This window comes from Petromyzon marinus, chromosome 12 (assembly GCF_048934315.1).
Source record: "Petromyzon marinus isolate PM22_M1 ecotype Great Lakes invasive population chromosome 12, UKy_Petmar_22M1.pri1.0, whole genome shotgun sequence".
NCBI lineage: Eukaryota > Metazoa > Chordata > Hyperoartia > Petromyzontiformes > Petromyzontidae > Petromyzon > Petromyzon marinus.
In genome coordinates this window covers 2568442-2587377 of record NC_133678.1, presented here as the reverse complement: position 1 = coordinate 2587377, position 18936 = coordinate 2568442, and the positions used below count along the sequence as shown (strand labels likewise).

The 18936-nt window shown below is 53.5% G+C and overlaps 1 protein-coding gene across 1 annotated transcript in view; it reads left to right on the top strand.

Moving 5' to 3' along the window:
* LOC116941690 (laminin subunit alpha-5-like) overlaps window positions 1–18936 on the top strand; it is a 98107-nt gene that overhangs the window by 48102 nt on the left and 31069 nt on the right. The window contains exons 28-48 of the mRNA XM_076066701.1: window positions 347–500; window positions 1323–1498; window positions 2286–2394; window positions 2594–2691; window positions 2961–3153; window positions 3409–3538; window positions 4229–4371; window positions 5213–5328; window positions 6140–6354; window positions 6892–7153; window positions 7546–7690; window positions 8138–8278; window positions 9644–9820; window positions 9945–10052; window positions 11420–11503; window positions 12476–12706; window positions 13869–13982; window positions 14893–15026; window positions 15707–15787; window positions 18204–18433; window positions 18571–18671. Of these exons, the coding sequence (XP_075922816.1) occupies window positions 347–500; window positions 1323–1498; window positions 2286–2394; window positions 2594–2691; window positions 2961–3153; window positions 3409–3538; window positions 4229–4371; window positions 5213–5328; window positions 6140–6354; window positions 6892–7153; window positions 7546–7690; window positions 8138–8278; window positions 9644–9820; window positions 9945–10052; window positions 11420–11503; window positions 12476–12706; window positions 13869–13982; window positions 14893–15026; window positions 15707–15787; window positions 18204–18433; window positions 18571–18671 (3142 nt within the window). The remainder of the gene's footprint in view (window positions 1–346; window positions 501–1322; window positions 1499–2285; window positions 2395–2593; window positions 2692–2960; window positions 3154–3408; window positions 3539–4228; window positions 4372–5212; window positions 5329–6139; window positions 6355–6891; window positions 7154–7545; window positions 7691–8137; window positions 8279–9643; window positions 9821–9944; window positions 10053–11419; window positions 11504–12475; window positions 12707–13868; window positions 13983–14892; window positions 15027–15706; window positions 15788–18203; window positions 18434–18570; window positions 18672–18936) is intronic.

The following is an 18936-nucleotide window of genomic DNA, read 5'->3' as shown; positions in this document are numbered from 1 at the left end:
CAGGCATGCACGGTGGTCACCCGCCCATTCTAACACTACCCAGGCCCAAGCCTGCTTAGCTTCCGAGATCTTGTAAGATCGGTGCACATTCCGGGTGATATGATCACGGGCGTGCAATGACACATTTATTCATTAATCGCGCATGGTCGACGTGTGACCTCTTGCCACAGCATTCGCTGCCATACACCGGTGTCTCGAGTGATTTGTTTGATCCTCGGCGACCACAGGGGCGGCGCCATGCCTACATGGCAACGACTGAATGAATGAAAAACAAAAACACCCGTCGCAGTCGTTATATTTCCATTTGTGCTTCCCGCTTGACGCACCGCCTCCCCGTCGCCCCCAGGTGTCTCCATTACCTGTACCTGCCACTGGAGGGGTTCGCCGGCATGCGGGGCATCGAGGGCACGTACCACGGCGCCAGCACCCATCGCTCGCCCAGCCAGGGCCGCAAGGCCACACACAGGCACCCCGTCATGGCCGACGTCAGCCACAAGCAGGTGAAGCGCTTGTCTGTACGGCCTCGCGGTCACTTTGGAGTACGAGCGTCTTTCCCCCCCCCCCCCCCCCCCCAAAAAACGTAACTTTTATTTATTTAGTTTGCAGGTAAGGCCCACTGAGCTATGTCGCTCTTTTTCAGAAGCGACCTGGCCACAAAATAATAGCTCAACGTAGTGGCTTATCATGCGGAAATTTATATCAACCAAATACTCTAAACGCGCGTTGATTCTAAACACGGAGGGAAAAACCGGAGGACTCGGAGAAAAATCCACGCGACCACGGGGAGAGAGAGACACGCAAACTCCAAATATACAGCAGCAGGCGTCAGGGTCGGGATCGAACCCCACGACCTCCTGCATACCGGGCGAGGGAGATAAAATCTCGCCACTCCCACCCTCCCCTCTGCCTCTCATATGCTCAGGAGCGAATGTCGACTCCTGCTCACCATGAGAGGCCTTCAGGAGAGGGTTCATATGGTTTTTCTATTCTTCCTCCGTCGAAGGAGTACAGACTACAGTGGTTTACCATATGGTCCATAGTTTGGGCTGCATGGCCACAGTGTTGTTTTTAATTTTCCATTCATGACGAGGATGTGTGCGTCGGCCTGTCGATGTTCTGTTGCGGTTGTTGGTTACATCGGTGCCTTCGAAGAGGAGGAACGTCAAAGCCAGGAGGTGCGATGTTTGGGTCTCAAATGGACGTCCGAGAGCAAACACCTCATTCGACAGCCAAACACTTTGCGCCGCCTGGCTTTGACGTTACAATGAAAAGCTGCGATCGCCGCACCGCTGAAAGTTCTCAATGCGCCACCCCCTCTCCAGCAATCGCTCTACCTGGCCGTGCGGGCTCCGGTGGCCGGCCGCTACTCGCTGCTGCTGGAGTACGCGAGCGAGGCGGAGTCCGAGTCCGTGCAGGAGGCGCGTGTGTCCGTGCGCGACGCTGGCGGGGTACAGCAGTCGCTCAGGGCCAGTGTGCAGATCCTGCCATGCAACTACAGGTGCGAGCGCGTTGCACGCGGGCGCGACAACAACGACGACAAACGCTTGTTGTGCCGGGCCAGGTGCCTTTTGAGGTCATGCGAAGTGTCGAAGGCTGTCTGGCAGGAGGGCACGGGACAGGTTTTTTGTTCAGGTATTTTTGGGGTCACTGAGTGAGACAATCTGCACTCCCCCGCTGCGTCAACATGCTGCGTTTTTAGCCGCCCGGCGCTCCGCTCGGTGTTTTGAGCGTCGCTCCAATGCCCTGCGTTGTTGCTGGAGAGCGACTGCTCTCGCCTTGTGTGCACGTCCACTCGTCCGTACGTAAGCACCAACGGGCACGGGTGGAGTGAGTGCAACGTAAGCGTGGAAGGACCATCCATCGTGAGGTTTTCACAAGTTTGCCTCTTTATGTTTTGAATCTTCCTGATGACGGATTATAATCCTCTGTTTTGGGCAATAGCCCTATCTGATGGAGGGCTTTTATTCAAAGCGATCGCCAATTACACATTCATCGTATGTATGTTGAATTTCTTTCGCAGCGTACGTAGCCAACCAGTCATCCTTCTGCGGCCATCTGGAATGCTCTTCCGATATTAGGAAGCTACTGGAGCTACGCACTTTTAGATCATCTACATTGAAAACTCATTTCTTTAGAACTGCTTTTTGTGTTTAGTTTTGTTGACCTTCCCCCACATCTCTTATTAGCATGGTTGGCTACGTACGGCACGAAAGAAGTTGAACATACGAACATACATACAGGTGCTAATCTTCGTGTGAACTCGGGCCATCTCCTTTCTCCCGCAGCTTCCTCTGCCGCGCTGTCGCCCTGGACCCGTCCGGCGGCGTGGCCTCGTATGACCTCCCTGAGCAGGCCGAGCTGCACCTCACGGGCAGTGGCCTCAACTTCCTGCTGGTCAGTGCTTCCTGCTGCTGCTGCTGCTGCCACACATGGTCCACACTACCCTCCCTCCCAGCACAGAGCACCCCACGTGAGACCCCACGTGGGGCCCCACGTGGAACCCCACGTGGTACCTGCACATGGGACCTCGTTCGCAAATGTTGTGCTCCGTGTAAACCTCTGACATGGGTGCTGCTGCTGCTGCCGTCCACAGCACAAGGTGTACCTGATACCCGTGCACAGGTTCAGTGCGGCCCTGCTGGAGCCCAGGGTGCACTGTGTGTCCCATCATGGCACCTACTCACCCACCGGGTCAGTATCATCAAAGCATTCGAGCCGTACTTTCATTCGTAATCGATCCATTTCATTCGCTTTAATCGTGCAATTTTGCTCATCATTGCAAATTTCTATTCAATATCTGCCCATGGTTTGTTTGTTTGCCAGCAAATTTGTATTCACTTCCGCACCTGTGTTTTCACCCGTGGCCTGTACATCGTCGTGCCAGTTCGGGATCAGTCCGTACCCACTCAGTAGCATTATAATCTGTGTTCGATCCGTCGGCGATCACCCGCCTCCCACAGCCACGAGTGCCTCGCGTCCGAGTTCCTGTTCCCCGCCGCCTCCGTGCGGCTCGTGCCGACGCGCGACTCGGTGGAGAAGCCCGGCGGGGGCGCGAGCGGCGCCGCGGCGTTTGGACCAAGGCCTCAACCCCGGAACCCCAAGACCCTCGCCGAGGGCAGCAGCGCTGAGCTCGCCCTGCTCGAAGGGGAGGAGGTGCGTAGCCCCGTGACAAACACCGCCTCTCCCGGTTAGTTACGTATGGTGCCATTTCTTGGATAACTCACCTGGGCATAGGCTTGTTAGTTGCCATCCAATGAGGAATACGCAAAGCATTGCTTAACGGTTACCGAACGGCGAGCTTGCTTTAAAATGTGCGTCTTGTTCTAATGCTGGGCTCCAGCACTGCGAGCATCGATGCAGTGTCATCGTGCCGGAGAAGCAACGTCCATGTTGGGGTGTCGTGTGCAGAACCAGGTCCGCATGATCGTGCGGGTGGAGAAGTCGGGACGCCACGTCTTCTTGCTTCACTACTTCCAGCCGGGGCAGCCCAGCGTCCACACCAAGGTGGCACTGGAAGCCAGCACTTGGTCCTGGCATGGTAACGGCCCTCTGAACACGTGCATGGCACACGAGATATACGTGACATCGTTCTTTACCACGGTAGCGGTAACACACATCCCGCTGTCTTTCCACGTGAACCCTAGGGGTGCCACGGTGGCGAGATGTTAACTACTTCACCTGGTATACAGGAGGTCGTGGGTTCGATTTCGACCCTACTGCCTGTATATTTGGAGTTTGCGTGTCTCTCTCCCCGTGGTCGCATGGATTTTTCATGCGTTTCGAGTATTTGGATGCTATAAATTCCCACATGCTCATCCATGTTCGTTGAGCTATCATTTGTGATAGCCAGGTCGCTTCTGAAAAAGAGCTATATAGCCCCTCCTACTGTTCACAGGCCCCATTCACTCTACCAACGGCGGCCACTGCTCTTGTAGCTCCACCTAACACTCGGGTGTACTCACCCATTGCTCAGGTGGCCCTGCCCGTCACCCATAACACAGGTCAAGCATCATAAATATTGAACCGGAGGGCACAATCCTGACTTATTACAAAAATTCTGCGACACCTGGACAGAAATTCTGAAACCGGGACTCTCCCGGCCTAACCGGAACAGCTGTAACCGGTGGTAGCTTTTCCCATACTGTCACGTGCACCAGGTCATGTGGGTAACAGTTGTTCTCTGTGGGGTGACCCTTGACCTTGTTGCGTGTGCTGCTTTCCACCGCAGGCTCCTTCAACGCCACGTTCTGCCCGCACGCGTACGGCTGCCGCGGCGTCGTGGCATTCGAGTCTCAGCTCGGCGTGGACTTGAGGGAGGGCCAGGAGGTGTCCATCACTCTGACCAACCCCTCCGGCGAGGCCCTCTGGCTGGTACGTGCAAGCAGACCCGGATTGTGTACGTGTGTATGTATGTTGAACTTATTTCGCACCGTATGTCGCCAACCGTGCTAAATCGAAGGAAAAACAAATGAAAAACTCAAATCAGTTTAAAAAAAAATCGTTTTCAATCTGGATGATTTAAAAGTGCATTGTTCCAGTGGCTTCCTAATATCGGAAGGAAGAGCGTTCCAGACGGCCGCAGAAGCGCATCCGAAAGTGCGTGACGAAGTGAGCGTCTTTGTTCGATGGCTAGCCAAAAGGCTATGGGATTAACCCAAATGATATTAAGGCCCTTATATGTTGTAGGCCGTCCATTCCATAATTGCAGTAACAGTTGAGCGACGATAGCACGGCCATCGGAATTTTTGTTGTCTTTGAATTACGATGATGTCATTCGTGACTTTGCCACGGCTAAAGCTCGAGGCGGGGTAAAAATGTGTTTAAAGAAATTAGTGTCGTGAGTGATTTATGCTCGACGAATTTACCTTGAGTCGAATACATTTCTTAATTTTACATAGGTAAATAACTAAATATGCTGAATTGCTTTGTAATTAGTTTTACAATACACAATATGCATTTGGCCCCTTCCCTCCATATTAGCCTTAGGCCCCTCTTCACCTCAATCGAGCCCTGAGCACAATATTTGTTTTCTCACTGAATATTTTCCAGCTCATTAGGAGACTGCAGTAAATGGCATTGGAGGCTTGTAACCACAGCCGTAGTGATGGGAATACTGAATGTGGTGTGCCCTGAGTGCGAATATACATTTTCGGTTCCCCTGCATTCTGTAACGGCTGCGTGCGGTGGATCGTGGCGCTTTCCGGGCCTGCAGGCGTACGTGCTGGCGGTGCCGGAGCACCTCTTCACGCCCTCCGTGCTGCGGGAGGAGCCCGTCGACCGTTCGCGCGACTTCGTCACCGTCTGCGGCGCCCACGGCTTCTCCATGCGGTGAGCCGGAGTTGTATTGTTGTCGCGTTGATAGACAGCGGAGTCGCATTGGCAGAAGATATATTTCAGATAATGGGATTCATATTGAAAAGTAATTAATACTGCCTTGTTAAATATGCAGGTCTGTATCTCGCGTGTATGAATGTGAAAGGTGGATAATTACAAAGACCCTAGAGAGCAAACTAAAAGCAGCAGAAATGTGTTTTTTTAACGATGGACATTAAAGAGTTCATGGACAGACGAGATGAGTAATACGTTCATTACGGAAAGAAGCAGGGTACAAAAAGAAAATTAATAAGACTAATTATAGAAAGGCAGGATTAGATTTCTTGGACATGTAATGAGAACACAAGATACAGAATATGAATATGTGTTTTTCACTGAGAAAATCATAGGTACCGCAAGAATCCAGGGAAGACAGTGAATTATGTACTTTAAAACATTTGAACAATCTGATGCAACTCTTGAGTAAACATCATGGACAGAGCTGAATGGAACGAAGGCCGTGATCGCTGATGCTTTTGAGAAAGGACGCAGCTACGCGTAGAGAGAGCGTTAGAAAGAGAGCGAGCGTTAGAGAGAGAGCGAGCGTTAGAGAGAGAGAGCGAGCGTTAGAGAGAGCGAGCGTTAGAGAGATAGCGAGCGTTAAAGAGAGAGCGAGCGTTAGAGAGAGAGCGAGTGAGAGTTCCATCGATATGCGTGCACCGTATAGAATTGGCCATACTCTTGTGGTACCATCAAGCAGCATTGCCGCCATCACACAAGCCCCCACACCTCGGTGACCTTTACCCCCCCCCCTCCACCCCAGCAGCGGAGACTCCGTCCCCGAGTTCTGCCGGGTGGCGGCGTCGTCGCTGTCGGCGGCGGCGGATGACGACGGCGCCCGACCGTGCGGCTGCGACCCCGCGGGCTCCCTTCCCGGGCCGTGCCGCCCCCTCGGCGGGCAGTGCCCGTGCCGCCCCGGCGTCGTCGGACGCTCGTGCGACCGCTGCGCCGCGGCTCACCACGGCTTCCCCGAGTGCCGCCGTGAGTACACGTGACGGGGGATGGGAGGGGGTGGTGCTGTGTGGCGAGGACCGGCTCTTAGAGGGTGGGTTCCACGGGAACGGCGAGGCTTGCCCAGCTCATCTGATGCTGGGGGCGACGAAGCATTCTCGACCGCGGCCCCAAAAATCGTCGTTGCGGTCGCGGGCAGTTGCTGTAGATTCACACGGTAGAGGCTCTCTCTGAGCCTCTCCTGTCTCTTCACTCATCCCCACGTGTCTCCCGCATGTCAACCACGTGTCTCCCGCATGTCAACCACGTGTCTCCTAATGTCAGCCACTTGTCTTCTAATGTCAACCACGTGTCTCCTAATGTCAGCCACTTGTCTCCTAATGTCAACCACGTGTCTCCTAATGTCAACCACGTGTCTCCTAATGTCAACCACGTGTCTCCTAATGTCAACCACGTGTCTCCTAATGTCAACCACTTGTCTCCCATGTGTCAACCACGTGTTTCCGCATATCAACAACCATGCGTCTCCTCATGTGAACCACGTCTCTCTCATGTATCTACCATGAGAGAGACACATGTGTCAAGCACGAGTCTCCGCATGTCAACATGTGTCTCCAATGTATCCCCTCCCAGCGTGCAAGTGTGGCGGGCGGCTGTGTGACGAGCGCACGGGGGAGTGCGTGTGCCCCCCGCGGACTGTGCGGCCGGACTGCACGGCGTGCCAGCGGCTGACGTTCGGCTTCCACCCCCTGGCCGGGTGCCGCCCCTGCGAGTGTGAGGATCAAGGCCTGGCCAAGGCCGGGTGCGACCGTGAGACCGGGCAGTGCAGGTTCGTACGGTGGGCGTTAGAGAGCGCGTAGGTTCATCGTTTAAAATTGATCTCGTATCGGCTTTCGATGAAGAGCGGGCAGCGGGAATGGCGAGTTGTTTCGCGCACTACGCGACGAAAACCACATCCCGTTCACGGCCAACACCAGTGATGATTATCTGAACCGGTTCTGGACTTCCACTTGGTTGAGTAGCTAGTGCGGTGTGTAAAGATCAGCGTTGGGGGGGACGGAGGCGACAGGGCGTGCATGGTGCTGGCCACACCAACCCCTCTTGCCGGCTTTCAAAGGTGTTCGATAATGGACACTTTCCCCAAAGGTCCGTTAAGGCCATATGGGGAATATTTGTCTCTTTGTGACCGTGTGTGACCGTGTGCGTGCGCACCTTGGGCAGGTGCAAACCGAACGTGGGAGGGCAGCGGTGTGAGCACTGTCTGCCGGGATTCTTCGGGTATCCCGAGTGTCGCCCGTGCGACTGCGACGCAGCCGGGGTGTCCGGCGCCGGATGTGACGCCGTCACGGGCCAGTGCCTCTGCAAGGTGCGGCACTTCCTCCCACAATGCATTGCCGTGGCTTTGTCGCATGCCACAAACCGCGTTCTGCGCCGAATGCCATTTTAACCCAGGAGGGCTAAGTGATCGAGTGAAATATCGTGTGCGGGGCTGTTTGATTTGTAGAGTTCGAATTCTCCACATTATCTCCCCAAAAAGTATACATTACGTTCGAGTGTAAGGTAGCATGGGCATATGAGGAGCGGAAAGGGGGGAATTCCACAAAGGATCACACAGGAACTAAAATCGAAATCAAAGAGACTCAGATACGCGCTGGAGATAATGTGAAGAGTGATTAGTCATTAGAGACGATGTTGAGCGAAATTCGCCACCTCAGTGATCCAAACAAAACGGATGAGTCAACGCGACTGCTGCACTCGAGGTGACGCACCTCACACGTCGGCCATCTTGCCGCCCACGCCTGCCTGCGTCCAGGAGAACGTGGAGGGGCGGCGCTGCGATGTTTGCCGCCTCGGGACCTTCGACCTCGGCGCGGAAAACCCCAAGGGCTGCACGGCCTGCTTCTGCTTCGGAGTCACGGGGGAGTGCACAAGCTCCGAGATGCACCAAGACACGGTCAGGGGCACGCACACACACACTCTCACGCACATACTCTCACGCACACACGCACGCTCACGCACGAACTCTCATGCACACACTCTCACGCACACACTCTCACGCACACACACACACTCTCACGCACACACTCTCACGCACACACGCACGCTCACGCACGAACTCTCATGCACACACTCTCACGCACACATTCTCACGCACACACACACACTCTCACGCACACACTCTCACGCACACACGCACGCTCACGCACGAACTCTCACGCACACACTCTCACGCACACACACACACTCTCACGCACACACTCTCACGCACGCACACACTCTCACGCACGCACTCTCACGCACTCTCACGCACACACACTCACGCACACACACACACGCACACACTCTCACGCACGCACTCTCACGCACGCACTCTCACGCACACACTCTCACGCACACACTCACGCACACACACTCACGCACGCACGCACTCTCACGCACGCACTCTCACGCACGCACTCTCACGCACGCACGCACTCTCACGCACGCACTCTCACGCACTCTCACGCACTCTCACGCACACACTCTCACGCACTCTCATGCACACTCACGCACTCTCACGCACACACGCACGCTCACGCACACACTCTCACGCACACACACACACTCTCACGCACACACTCTCACGCACACACGCACGCTCACGCACGAACTCTCATGCACGCACTCTCACGCACGCACACTCACGCACGCACGCACTCTCACGCACGCACTCTCACGCACGCACGCACTCTCACGCACGCACTCTCACGCACGCACACTCACGCACGCACACTCTCACGCACACACACTCACGCACTCTCACGCACGCACTCTCACGCACGCACACTCACGCACACACTCACGCACACTCACGCACGCACTCATCCACGTACTCACACACGCACTCACGCACGCACACTCACGCACACACTCACGCACGCACTCTCACGCACGCACTCACGCACGCACTCACGCACGCTTGCTGACATGCACACTCACAAATACACACACGCACTCGCGCGCGCACTCGTGCACGCACTTACTCGCTCACGCACTCACGCATTCACACATGCACGTTCGTGCACGCACTCATGCATGCACTCACGCATTCACTTATGCACTCAGGCACGAAAAACACACACTCATGCACGAACACACATCCACGCACGCACTCACGCGCTCACCCATGCACTCATACATACACGCGTGCACATAAGTACGAAAGTATGCGCGCACACACGTACATTGGCAGCCTTAACAGGCGCTCGCTAACATAACAGCACTTGGCCCAAAAGCCTACACAGCTTGGTAGTGAATGCAATTCTGCCCGGTGCTACAGATCGCAAACATGTCGGGCTGGCGGCTGCTGATGGGCAGTGGGGGCGGCGGAGAGGAGAGCGTGCAGGTGAAGCACGATGAGACGGCGCAGAGAGCGGAGGCCACTCTGAGCAAGCGGCTCGTGGACGCCGAGCTGGAGCTGTACTGGGCAGCGCCGCACGCCTACCTGGGCGACCAGGTGAGTCCCGCTCGTTCGTCAACAGCTCCAGCGGCATCCAATACACCCTGACGCTGCCCCGGTAACGACGTTGCTTTTGTGCCCAGTGCCGCAATGTGCCGTCGTTTGCCCCGCCCGTCCACAGCTGTCATCGTACGGAGGGGAGCTGAGCTTCCGGGTGCGTGCCTCTGGGGGTCAGGACGGACATCGAACTCCACCCGGTGACCACCAGCAGCCCGACCTCATCCTGCGGGTGGGTGTGGAGGAACCCTCCTCCCCAGATCAGACCACCTCGAGTCGGCTCATGTTATGAACAGTCATTCCTCGTTGAACGTGATAGATGGGCGCCATGGTGACGAGATGTTAACTACGTCACCTGGTATGCAGGAGGTTGTGGATTCGATCCCGACCCTGACGCCCGTTATATATTTTGGTTTTTGCATGCCGCGTGGATTTTTGTCCGGGTCCTCCGGTTTTTCCATCCATATCCAGAATCAACATCACGCATCTAGAGTATTTGGCTGCTACAAATCTCCACGTGATGAGCCACTTCGTTGAGCTATCATTTGTGGCCAGGTTGCTTCTGAAAGATAGCTCAATAGCTCAGTGGTAAAAATAGAAATAGTCACTAAAAATGTGTTCCTGAAGAGTGCCAGGTGAAGTAAAAATGCGTTTACAGGGGATAAATAAACACAGAACAACACAAACTTCAATCACGTTTGCGCTATAAAATGAGCCTGCAGTCATCCCACGGCGGGACAAAGAACTGAGATGAGCATCTACATCATTAGACCTCCTTTGCCAGTACCAAAATGTAATAATAAGGGTTTTCCCCTTTTTCTGGCAACAAAACTGAAACCTTTTTACAAGGATTCATGTCTGCATTAACCACAATACCTGCAGTCAAAATGCAAACAAAAAACACACTATGATAATGTATGCATTGTCCTTGAAACTCATTGGTCCACACCAGACATGAATCCTTGTAAAAAGGTTTCAGTTGTGTTGCCAGAAAAAAGGGGAAAAACCCTATTATTACATTTTGGTACTGGCAAAGGAGGTCTAATGATGTAAATGCTCACCCCGAGCCCTCATTACTTTGATAGTGCATTGTCTTTGAGCTGTACGCCTTTTGGCGTCATGTGGCCGAGCACCAATTTGGTCGAGGCTCAAAAGAAAGCTGTCCCTTGGTGTGGACCAATCAGTTTCAAGGACAATGCATATATTATCATAGTATGCTTTTTGTTTGCATTTTGACTGCAGGTATTGTGGTTAATGCAGAAATGAATCCTTGTAAAAAGGTTTCAGTTGTGTTGCCAGAAAAAAGGGGAAAAACCCTATTATTATAAACTGAGATGAGGTTACGCCGCCGCCGCGCTCCGTATCATTCCACGCGCATAACCAAAATTCCCAAACCACTCAGCCGCATCGCTCAATAAAGTAGTTCGTCGTCGAGCGCTCAGTTCCGCGCCGTGCGAAAAGCGTTCTCGAGTAGGAGAACCGTGCCATGGCGACGAACGCGTCGCGCGAACGCGCACGTTCGGCGAGGGCTTGCCGGACTCCGCGGGGAGGAGGTGTACGTGCGTTCCCGTCACCCGCCGTGTTGCCGCGTGCCTGCAGGGAAGCCACATGAGCTTGATCCATCGCGCCGAGCGGCAGCCGGTCGTGGGAGAGACATTCCACGGCTCCGTGCGACTCCTGGAGGTGCGTGGACCATGATGGCTGTTCTTGCGCTGTGCGGGACCATGTGTGTGTGTGTTCAGGTGTATCTGTGTGTGGAAACTCGTGTATTGTTCTGTGTGTTGTTCTGTGTGTTCAAGTGGCTTTTTCTGTGCAGACTCATGTGTGTGTGTGTGTTCAGGTGTATCTGTGTGTGGAAACTCGTGTATTGTTCTGTGTGTTCAGGTGGCTTTTTCTGTGCAGACTCATGTGTGTGTGCTGCGGTTTATATGGGTATTCTTTAGTGCTGGTGTTTCTGTCTGTTCAGCCATGTCTGGATATTTGTGTGTGTGTTTTTAGATGCGTCAATATTATGCATGCGTGTTTATGTGTCTTGGGTTTTTGTGTTCGTCTGTGTGTAAAAATAAATAATGATGCCCTTCATTCCTTTTAAGTACCCAGGAAAGCGTCGCTGAGTAACAAGGCTCTTTTTCAGGAGGGTCCTGCTACATTCGGATATTTTTACCAATTTCATGAATGAACATTTAGCGTATTTTTGTGTTTAGCATAGGCCACTTCGTTGCGCTATCATTTGTGGCCAGGTTGCTTCTGAAACAGCTATAGAGCTCAGGGCGGCCTTACCTGGTAAAATAAAAAAGAGTGTAGTAGTAAATAGTTTAGTAGTTACATGAGGTGGAGACTGCGGTACTCAGAGGAAAGCCATCCATAAGAGGGGTCCAGATACCTTCCATTGCTCTACTGCCACGTCACAGCCCAAGCCTATAACACCTGGCATTCTTATCTCATCTCGTAATACATTTATATAGTGCAGTCAATAAGCTATGGTGCAAGATGGTTGGAGAGATGAAACGAGATGATTGGATGGCATATACGTCAAATCACGTGACGACGCGTGGGATAAATGAAGACTGAAACGAGAAGAGTGGATCAATGATCGATGGCTTCCATCGAAGAACGAACCAGGCGTAAACCTGACGCTGTTCCCGTGCTCTTCAGGGCGGCTTCCAGCACGACGCTAGCGGGCGCCCCGCGTCGCGCGAGGAGCTCGCCATGGTGCTGCAGGACCTGCAGGCGCTGCTGCTGCGCGGCCGCACCGGCCCCGGGCCCTCCCGACTCACCCTCTCGCACGTCGTCATGGAGACGGCCTCCGCGAACGTGTCCGGACCGCTCGCGCGGGGCGTTGAGCGGTGCCTGTGCCCCGCGAGCTACCGGGGAGGTTCCTGTCAGGTGCGTGTGGCGGACAGGCTGGCGTGAAGGGTCGTGGTTGAGCGTTCGCGGGTCACGGTTTAGGGTGAAGGGTTTACGTGTCACATCCGGGAGTTAAGTTCATGTGTCAGGGTTAGGGCAAAGGGTTATGGTGGCAGGGTTCATCGTTTAGGGTTAGAGTTAAGTGGTAGGGTTAGCGTTCATGTGTTAGGGTTTTAAGGTTAGCGTTAAGGAGTTCATCTGTCAGGATTAAGATGAACGCCTTTGTGATTAGGGTTAGGGTGCAGGCCTTACATGTGAAGGTTAGAAAAGGTATACTTCCACGAGCAGGACGAGTGATAGGGTTTGTGTGTCAGTGGCCAGAGTGAATTTGTCTGCTTAGATGAAGGATTACGGGTCAAATGTGAGTGACTGTAAGTTGTCTTGGAACAGGGTTAAGGTTACTGTTGTTATGTTTTAGTTAGTGATAATGCACAGCCTATGTGTGAGGGATAGTGATGGTGTAATGGTGGGGAGCAGTAGTGCAGTGATTAGCGCACTGCGCTACGAACCCGGCATACCGAGTTTCATTCCCGTTGATGCCCAATTACAGTGGCGAGCAATTGTAACGGTCCTGGGCCTCCCCTAGGTTGACTCAGCCTTCAATAAGTATCTGGTGTGGTGTGTAAACATCAGCACTGGCGAGACAGTTTAGCCGGGCATGGTGCTGGCCATTGACTCCCTCGTGTGCTGTGTCGGCCTCCATAGGTGCTCGCTAAGAGCACTTGTCCCAAAAGTAGAATAGAGGTTATACGGGGGATCTTTGTCTTTATGGTTGCATTAGCAATGTGCTTCATAAGTTCGGCGTAGTGGTATAATATATCAGGGCTAGTGCTTATGTCCTCCAGTGAATCTCTCGGCCGAGTCTTCGTCTATGCCAGCGGTCGGCAGGCAAAATAACAAGAAGGATAAATTTTTGGGGAATTTGGTCAAAAGCTCAATATTTCAGGAGCCGCAATGCACTGTGTGGTGACTGCGAGACGGTGGGGTCCTTAATAAAGAACGTGTCACGAAGCAGCCCTGCAAGAGTGCGGCTCCGGAGCCGCAGGTCGCCGACCCCTGGGTTGGCTTCAAGGTTGCGGCCCCTGGAGGAGAACTCACATCTCCTGGTGCCCCCCCCCTCTTGTACCCCCCCCCGCCACAGGAGTGTGCCCGCGGGCACTACCGCGACAGCCGAGGCTCCTTCTTGGGCCGGTGCCTCCCGTGTGACTGCAATGGCCACTCGGACGAGTGTCAGGACGAGACGGGCGTCTGCATCGTGAGTGCCGCCGCCGCCGCAGCAGCGGCCAGCGGCGTCCCTCGGCTAACAGACCGCGGCACGGAGGGCGAGGCCTGGCTCTCTCTGCCACCCCCCACCCCCCACACCCCTAACCCAATGCTCCTCCGCTCCGCCCATAAGGAAAATCAACGCACCTCATGTAGCTACGACAATTGAGAGTCGCTCGTATCCTATAGTGGCCCTGAGCCATCACATGAAGGTCCATGATCCTGCGGCGAGAGTGAACTTCTTGACGAATTGTCACAAATGCAAGGCCGTGATTCGATTTTATTAATTCATACTTTTCCTTGTCTCACTTTTCCCATCGCATTTATATTGTTCATACGGTTTATATGTGGCATTAAAATGGCATTTGCATTAATGGTAAATAACCGATTCTCATGCATACACACACAATTCAATGCATGTATAATGATAACAATAATATTATTGTATATATTGTTATTCATGCAATAAATCGATGAATCGATGCACCATTACTTGCTTGGGAAATAGCACAGCCTCGATTGTCATCCTGACGAATTGGCTAAATCGTCGCTTGGTGAATTGCCTCGTTTGTTACTTGTGGAGACATTTGCAAAAAAATTGCTATAAGAAAATCAGACGAAGAGGGGCATCGTAAATCATTGCCTCATATCAGTCGGAAGTCTGTCCTACCACCCACAGAGGCTGAGAAGCGAATGCCCACTTGGTAGAGAAATAATCTATTCCTACACGCACGATCGCACGTCTGTATCGTGATGGTAAGAACCGGTTTTATTCGTCGAATCACTGCATTGTTGCACGCCTAGTGGCCCTGCCGCGATGGCACGTTAGTGTGTGTGTGTGCATCTCGGCCTGTCTGACACGCGCACGCCACGCTGCGCTGTGTTATTCTGTGTGCGAGCAGCACTGCGATCACAACACGCGCGGGGATCACTGCGAGCTGTGCCGGGAAGGCTGCCTGCCCCGCGACGTGCAGGGCGACGAGCCCAGCAGCCAGTGCTTCCCCTGCCCCTGTCCCATGACCATCCGCTCCAACCAGTGAGACTCGCACACACGCACGCACGCACACACCGTTGACACACAGACACACACCAACCAGTGAGACTCGCGCACGCACGCACACACGCACGCACACACCGTTGACACACAGACACACGCCAACCAGTGAGACTCGCGCACGCACGTACACACGCACGCACGCACACACGCACGCACACACCGTTGACACACAGACACACGCCAACCAGTGAGACTTGCGTGCAAACACGCACACACACACACGCACCAACCATTGACACACACGCACAAAGTCGGTCGGGCGTGGTGCTGGCCACCCATCCCCTCGTGTACCATGACGGCCCTCCATAGGTGTTGCTCACTAACAGCACTTGCTGATCGACGTTGCTGATCTCGTCAAGGAGCGTAAACCATCACGCAAACTCCGGCCATCCATGCAGCGGCTTTTGGCCGAGCGTCGCACAAAGACGGTGACCGCGTCGCATGCTCTCAGATGCGCTCCTGCGGCAGCCACTGGAGCTGTGCACCTTTAAATCTAAAATTTATTTAGAATTGATTGATGTGTTTAGTTTGTTGTCTTCCCCCCAGCGCAGTTGGCTATGTACGGTGCGAAACAAGTTTGACGTGCGTACATACATACTTGCCCCAACATGCTGCTGAGGCCGTAATGGGGATCTTTTGTCCTTTGTACGTACACACAGCTTTGCCATCGGCTGCGTGCAGAAGCCAGAGGGCCTGGAGTGTCTGTGCCGTGAGGGCTACGAGGGCAAGAACTGCGAGAGGTGGGTCTCCCGGCGGGCACTGCCATCGCCTCGTCGCTCCGTCGCGTCCCCCGTCTGATTGCCCTGCCCTCCGACGGTCAACACGGCTGGCTCAGCTGGTGATGTGCAGCTGCAGCCCTTGAGATGAGGATCATCGTCGTCATTGTTCTGCGTGGTGAAAAATGAAGGGCAGCAAAAGAGGGATTTTCTCTTCTGAATGCCTACAATAGAATTGTGGTTCAGAAAAAAAATTCACCCCGTCCATAACGCAGGCTGATGCCGCCGTCTGCATAGAAATTAAATACACTTTGTCAGTCTTAAGTTTGCTCACAGACAACGTTTCCCATCGCTCCCCACAAGAGAGGCCCTTATATATGAATATCTGTTTGATTTTATTGCTACGTGCTAGGGTAGCTGCGATGTCGTTTTTCGCCGTATAGTACAACGCAATGCAATATTATCTTACAATAAGTCCCGATACGAGTTTCCGTTAACTTTGCAAATACACTTTGCACGTTTCCCGTCTGGATTTTGTGCTTTGATGCTCATCGGCTGCGGTTCACTCGACGCGAGCCTGACGTCAGCCTTCGCACCATCGCCACTTTACGCTGAGCCTAAACAAAACGCGACGCCAGCAACAAAAGGCACCAGGCTAGGAGATGTTAACTACCTCGCCTGGTATACAGGAGGTCGTGGGTTCGATCCCGACCCTAACGATGCCTACTGTGTATATGGAGTTTGCGTGTCTCTCTCTCTCTCATCATCATCACGGTGGCTAGGAGATGTTAACTACCTCGCCTGGTATACAGGAGGTCGTGGGTTCGATCCCAACCCTGACGATGCCTGCTGTGTATTTGGAGTTTGCGTGTCTCTCTCTCTCTCTCATCATCATCATCATGGTGGTTAGGAGATGTTAATTACCTCGCCTGGTATACAGGAGGTCGTGGGTTCGATCCCGACCCTAACGATGCCTGCTGTGTATTTGGAGTTTGCGTGTCTCTCTCTCTCTCTCATCATCATCATCACGGTGGCTAGGAGATGTTAACTACCTCGCCTGGTATACAGGAGGTCGTGGGTTCGATCCCAACCCTGACGATGCCTGCTGTGTATTTGGAGTTTGCGTGTCTCTCTCTCTCTCTCATCATCATCATCATGGTGGTTAGGAGATGTTAATTACCTCGCCTGGTATACAGGAGGTCGTGGGTTCGATCCCGACCCTAACGATGCCTGCTGTGTATTTGGAGTTTGCGTGTCTCTCTCTCTCTCATCATCATCATCACGGTGGCTAGGAGATGTTAACTACCTCGCCTGGTATACAGGAGGTCGTGGGTTCGATCCCAACCTGACGATGCCTGCTGCGTATTTGGAGTTTGCGTGTCTCTCTCTCTCTCTCTCTCATCATCATCATCATCACGGTGGCTAGGAGATGTTAATTACCTCGCCTGGTATACAGGAGGTCGTGGGTTCGATCCCGACCCTAACGATGCCTGCTGTGTATTTGGAGTTTGCGTGTCTCTCTCTCTCTCATCATCATCATCACGGTGGCTAGGAGATGTTAATTACCTCGCCTGGTATACAGGAGGTCGTGGGTTCGATCCCGACCCTAACGATGCCTGCTGTGTATTTGGAGTTTGCGTGTCTCTCTCTCTCTCATCATCATCACGGTGGCTAGGAGATGTTAACTACCTCGCCTGGTATACAGGAGGTCGTGGGTTCGATCCCGACCCTAACGATGCCTACTGTGTATATGGAGTTTGCGTGTCTCTCTCTCTCATCATCATCACGGTGGCTAGGAGATGTTAACTACCTCGCCTGGTATACAGGAGGTCGTGGGTTCGATCCCGAACCTGACACCTGCCGTATATTTGGAGATTTTTCTCCGGGTCCTCTGCTTTTTCCCCCTCCACATTTAGAATCAACATCACGCGTTTAGAGGATTTGACTGCTATACATTTCCACACGATGATACGCTACTTTGTTGAGCTATCATTAGTGACCAGGTAGCTTCTGAAAACAACAACTACACAGCTTAGTGGGCCTTACCTGGTAAAATAAAAAAATATTTAGTTTAGTTTGAGCAGGGAGGAACTTTGTCCCAGATTCACGGTCATGATTCGCTTCGCTGTTGTTTTTTTTATTCTGAAAAAACGTGGGATTCAGGTGGTAAAATAAGCAAAAACACAATATATGCATTGTCTTTGAAACTGATTGGCCGACATTTGTGACCAGGTCTCCTCTGAAGAAGAGACTTGCACAGCTCATGGTTCAAAACAAAAAATATATAATCTTGATTAGAAGCTTTCGTGACTGCAGGATTGCATACTCTTAGGTTATTTCGGTAAAGTCACGTAGATAGGAAAATATTATATATATAAAAAAAAGATAGCTTAATAGTTATTTTTTTTACACAGTTTCATAACTCGTGGCGTCCCAACAGGTGCGCGCCGGGCTACTTCGGCAACCCGATGGTGATCGGCAGCGAGTGCAAGGCCTGCCAGTGCAACGGCAACGCGGCGGACGACGGCGGCGGCCCCGGCGTGCCGGGCAGCTCGTGTGACCCCGTGACCGGCCGGTGCCACGAGTGCCGGCACCACACGGCCGGCCCGCGCTGCCAGGACTGCGAGCAGGGTTATTACGGCGACGCCGTCTTCGCCAACAACTGCACGGGTAGGCGGGGGGGCGGCGGTTGGCCGCGTACGGTGTGAAAGAAGTTTGACGTAGACGCGTGACGGTGGCTTGGGTGAGACGTCCTGGAGTGACGCTTGCGGCGACGGTGCGGTCCCTTGTCGCGTGTCCGTGCGCAGCTTGCCGCTGCGACAAGTGCGGCATGAAGGGATGCGACGGCAGGAGTGGGAAGTGCATCTGCAAGCTTGGGGTCATGGGTCACTCCTGCAGCACCTGTGAGGTACGAGGGCCAACGTCACGCTCGGCTGGGTGGGTAGCTGGAGGCGACGAGAACGGACGTGGGAGCATGCAAGTGCAGTACGACAACTGCCCCTAACCCGGTTTTGCATGGTGGTCGCCCATCCAACCACTCTCCAGGCTCCATCCTGCTTAGCTTCCGAGACCGGGCGCATTCCGTGTGATTTGGTGATAAGCGCACTCTGCATGCACGTCTGAACGATTCTCTCTGTTTGCGTCCATGGTGGTGAGTTACTCCGTAGGTATGA